At 46.1% G+C, this 6,629-nt stretch overlaps 1 protein-coding gene across 2 annotated transcripts in view; it reads left to right on the top strand.

Annotated features, from left to right (window-relative positions):
• Positions 1 to 629: 629 nt before the first annotated feature.
• The window catches only part of LOC140699625 (uncharacterized), a 40,227-nt gene continuing 34,227 nt past the window's right edge, over positions 630 to 6,629 (top strand). The window contains exons 1-3 of one of the 2 annotated variants that reach the window (XM_072972257.1): positions 630 to 899; positions 3,291 to 3,571; positions 4,417 to 4,485. In XM_072972257.1, the coding sequence (XP_072828358.1) occupies positions 827 to 899; positions 3,291 to 3,571; positions 4,417 to 4,485 (423 nt within the window). In that variant the 5' untranslated portion in view covers positions 630 to 826. Of the gene's footprint in view, positions 900 to 3,290; positions 3,572 to 4,114; positions 4,177 to 4,416; positions 4,486 to 6,629 lie in introns of those variants that run through there. The other variant, XR_012077846.1, reaches the window with a different exon arrangement.

The raw sequence follows: 6,629 nt of genomic DNA, 5'->3' as shown, positions 1-6,629 counted from the left end.
CCTCCAAACCGTAAGGAATATGCTGGTTGTTTAAGCCACCCGACCCACGGTAATTTGTTACAGAATCCCAGACTGACGAAGACAGTGGAGAATGCCACTGCGTTTGGCACTGATTGCCTGGAGAATGCTGAAACCCAGGGAAGTGGGCAGCACAGACGTTTACTCATTTAATCCTGCCAACACTGTAGGGGATAGAGTCAACATATTCCTCGCTATTTAAAAGGTAAGGAAAAAGAGGCACAAATAATAACAACGACAACGACAACAACAACAACAATAACAATAATTTGTCCAAGATTCACACAGAACTCCCTGGAGGGAGAGTGAGAATTAATACTTATGCAGGCTGGCCCCAGAGCCCCTGCTCATAACTAATAAGTCAGATCACCTTGCTTATTGGGATCAGTTTTTTCAACTGTGATATGAGTGTACTGTGTCCAGTAACTTATAATTTCAAAATACCTCACTGTAAGGGAATCATTAGTTGCAGGCATTACAAACCACAGAAAGCTAGACATACAAAAATAACTTGTTAGGGCAAGATAACCAATAATGTTTTTAAATATTATACCTGCTGCCCCTTTGCAATAAAGTGTTTATTTATAATTCTGTCTGGCTGCAGAATAACATCATAATCCTGCATGTGGCTGGTGGCTCCCGTGTTGGACAGCACGGGTCTAGAGAATTTAAATAACTTGCCCAGCCTTGCCCAGGAAGCTCGTGGTGGGATCAGAACTATAGTCTGGGACTGTTCCTTCCTATCCAACAAGTCCCTCATGGAAGTTTAGAAGCTTCTCCTTTGGTGCCCAGATGTCTATCCGTACTTATGACATCTTGTCAGGTGCCCCGGCCTGCTCCTGAACATCAGCCAGAACCCACTTCTGCTCTTTTTTGGCGAGGTAATACCTTCTAGCAACTTTCATTACCTTCTTGGCATCAGTTCTTACCTGGAAGGGTAGTGGCTAGAGATGGAAATGTGTCCACATGACAGGTTTTTCAAAAATATAGTAGGAGTGGTCAAGAGAAGAAAACCTCAGGAATACGAGTGGAAGCATGTCATTTAATATACCAAATGCGTACTTTCAATGTATGTTTGTGTTTCCGAGTCCAGGCTTGTTCTACTCGTGTATTACAGGCCAACACATCAGGAGACAAGGATTTGGGGCAAGAAAGAGCGGCTTAAATTTGTAAAGCCAGCGGAGAAGATGGTAGACCAATGTCCTGGAGAACCATCATCCCAAATCTGAATTCAGGCTCTTATATTAAAAAGGGGAAGCGGGAATGCTTGGTTGTTGCAAACTTGGTGTATGAATTCTTTGTTGTTAGAATCCTTTGTTCTTGCAGCTCTTCACCTGGGTCAGATCCGTGTAAACCTCCAACAAGCAAATGTTATTTTCTATTCTGTATCTTGTTATCTTTATACGAATGGAAAAGTGTTAATATCCTTCAAAGTCAGAGCCTTGAGAATAGGGTCTCCTGTATATTTCAGGATCTAGGCTACATTGTTTCACAAAAGGTGCAGAAACAACAAGACTAAGCCTAGGACACAGGGCACAGGGTTAAAGTCAAAGGAACAGATCTAATATGGAGTCAGATTTCTTCTTTCCTATTTCAGTAGTGCCATGGGGAAGGCACTTTGGGCAGCTTTCTGTAGGGTCCTGGAGGCTTTCTCTCTCAGCCTCTGTGCACCTCTATTGAAAACCGGTCATCGCTATTGGCCTGCTGGAAAACCACTCCGCCTGTTTTGCCCTGAAGTTGTGTTCTGTTTATAACTCATCTCTACTCCTTGGAAAACAACTCAATAAAGACTCAGTTGGTTTTCCACCAGCCCTGGGCAGGGGTGAGGGATAGCATGTTATTATTTTATAAAAAAATATATAAAAGAAGTTTTAAGACAACACTGGACACATAGGAGAGAGACAAACAATGCTTCCTGGCTTAAATCAAAAGTGATGACTCAGTGAGTCTATGGCTGCTGTATTTGCTGAGCTAGTTACTCCTTTGCTCCATTACACATTTATTTTAACTGAAAAAGAAATATATGCATATGGATAAAAAAATTCAAACAGAGCAAAAAATACTCAAGTGAAAGAACTTTTCCCTCATCCTCTGTTCCTACACGCCTCCCTGGAGATGCCAATGTTTACAATCCTTTGTGTGCTTTTCCAGATATGCTATGCACGTTCCCACCAATGTATGTAAATTCCTTTAAAGTTTTACTTATTTTTAACTTAAAGGGACTTAAATCCTCAAGTGGCTTCTGCCACAGTAATAGAAAAGAAGAAATCTGACTCCATATTAGATCTGTTCCTTTGACTTTAACCCTGTGCTCTGTCTCCTAGGCTTCATCTTGCTTGTAAAACAATGTTGCCTAGAGCCTAAAATATACAGGAGAGCCTATTCGGAAGGCTCTGACCTTTAAGGGTATTTAACACTTTTCCAATCATATAAAGATAACAAGTTGCAGAATAGAAAATAACGTTTGTTTTGTTGGAGGTTTACAGGGATCTGACCCAGGGAGATAGCTGCAAGAACAAAGGATTCTAACCAGAAGGAATTCCTACACCAAGAAGTTTGCAAAAACCAAGCACATAGGAAAGCAGCCTGATTCTGACTTGGGGAGATGGTTTTCTAGGACATTAGTTTGCCATCTAGGTCTACAGAAACTTGCTATTCCATGCCCCAACACTTGGTCTCCCAACTTACTGGCCTGTCCTGCACTGAGGAGAATGAATTTGGACTCAATAACACTTCTACCTACCTAGCAAGCTGGGTACTGGGACTGAGGGCAGCTCTCCCACACACAGGGGCCTGAGGTGAGCCCTTGATTATTCCCAGAGGTTGGGGTGTGGTTTACCCAGGAGGGATGGGGACTATACACCAACACTCAGGCAGTCTGCTCCTTCTGGGGCTCTGACATTTTACCTCCCGCTCCCTGCCAGCCCAACACTTGGGACAGTGGAGCTAAGGCAGAGATCGTGCCTGCCTGTTTCCCAGTGTGTAAAAGGGGAATATGTACTCTTCCCAAGGTAGTTCTGAGAAACAACACCTGCGGGTGCTTGGTTCCCAGAGCAACAGTAAACCTAGCTCCTTGTGGGGGCAACGGGTGTGATACCCGTAGGGTTTCTGCAGAGACCTTAGCTGGAGGGCTGGGCCAGGGACGTAAAATATGAGCTGTGGGCAATGACGGGTTAGAGAAGGGTGTATAGGCAGGACTGCTGCCTCCTTCGGGATGCCCCAAGAGGTAAAACGCTTTCTCCCCATCTCTGCTACTCCCCTCCCAATTCCAGATAACTGCCTTCTCTCTGCTCCTCCTGTCCATGTGTCTCCCTCCACTTTTCCCCTCCTCCCCTCCTCCTCCCCTCTTCTCCCTCCCTCGGTTCCCCTTCTCTCTCAGGACCCAGAGCAGATCGATGGCCCTCCTGCGCATGCGCAGTCGCTGCCAGCTGGACCGCGGTTTGGAAGCTCCAGCTCCGAGCCGGGGATCGGCCCCAATGGCTTCTCAGCTCTGTCGCCCTGTAGGCCTTTGGCTCCTGCCTGGGGCCGGGGCCTCTGGCTGTGGAAGTGCAAGGTGAGGGGATATCGGGAAAGGGGTGAGGCGGCTGCGGGAGGGCTGTCGGCGTGTCACAGCCCCCCAGGGCGCCAGTCAGCGTGTGTTCAGCTGGATTGCTCGGGCCAGGCCCCTCTGCCCGCGCCACCTGCCCTGGCGCACCGGCCACAGCTGCCCAGGGCCAGGTGTGCCCCTGCCGCCTCTTGACCCAGCCGGGCTCCCCTCAGTCCGCGGCTGGCGTCCCCTTCCCCTCTCCCTCCCTCGAGTCCTCTCCTCCCGGGCTTCCTCTCCTTGGCCGCCGACCCGTCCCCACCACTGGGCGGGCTGTGTCCCGGGCGGGCGGGGTCTGCACACCCAGACGGGGCGGGCGGCTTGGGCTGGGGCTGGGGCTGGCCTCCGAGCGGGGCTGCAGCCCGCGTCCCCCACCCCGCTCTCCCTGCCCCGCGACCCCGGGGCTGCCTTCCTCTCCCTTTCCCGATCCCTGAGGTCAAGATTAGTGGCGTGGGCGCTGCTCCCTGGGCTGAGAGCCCGCGGCTGTAATGCCCAGCTTCTCCTGGTGGAGTCGGGAAAATGGAGCAGCAGTGCTGAGGGAGCTTCTGTCTCCTTGATCAGTATTTCTGCCCCAGGTAAGTACCTTGAACTCTTTCAGGTGTTATGATGGCGGTGCTTGTTGATGTAACGTGTTTTTATACTGAGAGGAATTACAGTGGTGAAAGCAGGGCTTTGTTCAGTTAAAAATGAGCTGAAGGCATGAGGCTGTCTCATCCTCCATCCTTCACTCTCCCAGGGTGAAACGTGAGACCGTTGATCTTAAAAAGATACTTATAGTCCCTAACTAGTCCAGCCCAGCTATTGTGTGTTAACAGGAACAGCACAACCCGAGGCGTTGGAGACCCAGTGACACTGCACTACTAAAGAGCTCCTGGCAAAATCTGGTTTGTTTTGTTTTGTTTTGTTTTTCTTTGCTTTTCTTAAATTGTGGGACAGACTAGTAGTATAGAGGGAAAAATAATTGGCAAGAAGGATTTTTTCATATAACAGCTTTATTGTGATATTGTTCACACACCATGAATCCACCCACTTAAATGTTACAATTCAGCAGCTTTTAGCATATTCACATTTGTGCAACCATTATTATTCCAGAACGTTTTCATCACATCAGAAAGACCAGTTGAAATGCATGACCTATCCACCCCTTCCCAGTGGTGGTTCTAAAGAAGTTTCTTGGCTGTTCCTGACCATAAATTAACTTGTTACATTCCATGAAATATCTAGGAGGAATTCTAATCAGAATTGCAATGAATCTGTCTATCAAAGCAGGAAGAATTAATGTCTTTATGGCATAAACTTCTACACATGAATATATCTGGGACCCTATCTTTTCATCTATCCAGAGCCATGCCTATGGGAAATCCTCATTAATTCTTGGGTTTGTGAATGATGAGGCTCAATACATCATTAGATGCAACTGTAGCCTTTCACTGAAGAGAAAAGTAACCTCGTAGAAGCCAAGTGATTCTCTGATGGTTAGAATGAGTGACCGCCAGTGCTGGAGTGTTCGAGTGGACTTGGTGCTTGCAGAGTTCTCCACCACCTACAGCTAAGGGGATTACCGTGTTCTTTTACTTTTTTTTATGGCGTTGCTTTTATTTTTACTTATTATATAAAATTATTTTTTATTGAAGTGTAGTCAATTTACCATGTTAGCTTCAGATGTACAGCAGAGATTCAGTTATAAGCTTATGCATATGTTTATAAATGTTTTTCAGATTGTTTTTAGTACAACTCATTACAAGTAATTGAAAATAGTACCCTGTGCTATATAGTAGGTCCTTGTCATTTATTTTATATTTATTAATGTGTATCTGTTAATCCTCCCTTTCCTGCCTGCTAACAACAGTTTGCTTTCTATGTCCATGAGTCTATTTCTAGCAGCACCGTTTTTGCTAGCAATATATGCTGGTTGGCTCTTTTCTGTTTCAGTAATTCCATCTTATGTGTGGGCGTTTTTCTTCTGGTGGGCCTGTGTGTGGTGTGCACACGTGATAATAGAGATCTGTATTTGGGAGGACTCCAGGCCTTGTGTAGTCCCTCGTATGGAGCGCCCACTGAACTGATGCTTGAACTTGGAAGAAAACAGTAAAAGTTGGAATTTCCACCATGGTTGAGACTTCCAGGTTTCTATAACCTGTTTAGCCCACCTAAATTTTGGCTGCACCCATACTGGATAATTTGGTGGAACTTCATGGTATGGTGGTATAGAGACAGGGCCTTGTATGCTTCTTCTCTTTCCTTTTTCTAACAGTCATTCTCCTGGGCCTTCCAGGTACTCCCCCAGAAGGGCCCAGGGCTGGCTTGGTGCTGCACTTAGGCAATATTTGTTAATAAGTCCCTTTCCTCATCTCTTCTGAGCCTCCATTTCTTTCTCTGCACAATGAGGGCTTAGACTAGATAAGTGCTTTTCAGTTTCTTTTAAAGCCATGTTTCCTTTGAGAAACAGAAAGTGCAAATCTCTCCTCCCATCCCAACCCTTTAGATTTTGACACGTCCTCCAAGGAGTCACATAGCTCTTTGTGGTAAATTGATGTGATTGTGATTCCACGTGGCACAGAAAAGACTCTTCAGAGATTGATTGCAGGGAGAGGGCAGGAAAGGGGCAGTAAGTCACACTTTCTTGTGTGAGCACTGGAGCAAAGGCTTGGGTTTAAATACGGTGTCTGATGTGGCATCTCTCTAATCTTGCACAATGTGATAAACCTCTATCCCTAGTTTCTTAATGTGTCAAGTTGGGGTGGTAATATTTTAAGGCTTTTGTGAAACATTATACACATAAGCCATTTGTGTCTCTGTAGATACAAGACCTGCTAGAGAGTCGGAATTTCTTTAAAAATACATATATATTGTCCACAGCACTCTGTGTGTATTTTGAAGTTCCTGGAGGGTGAGGGTTGAGTGTAATGTCCATTGTGGGACAGGTGGCCCACGGGTCTGTGTGCCTCAGATTTCCCCCTCCTCCCCAGTCCTCTTCCTCTCAGTCCAGGATGAAGTTCCCTAGTAGATTTACACAGAGGTCTTGTGG

This window comes from Vicugna pacos, chromosome 11 (genome assembly GCF_048564905.1).
Source record: "Vicugna pacos chromosome 11, VicPac4, whole genome shotgun sequence".
Lineage (NCBI taxonomy): Eukaryota > Metazoa > Chordata > Mammalia > Artiodactyla > Camelidae > Vicugna > Vicugna pacos.
This window is presented reverse-complemented; position numbering and strand designations above follow the sequence as displayed.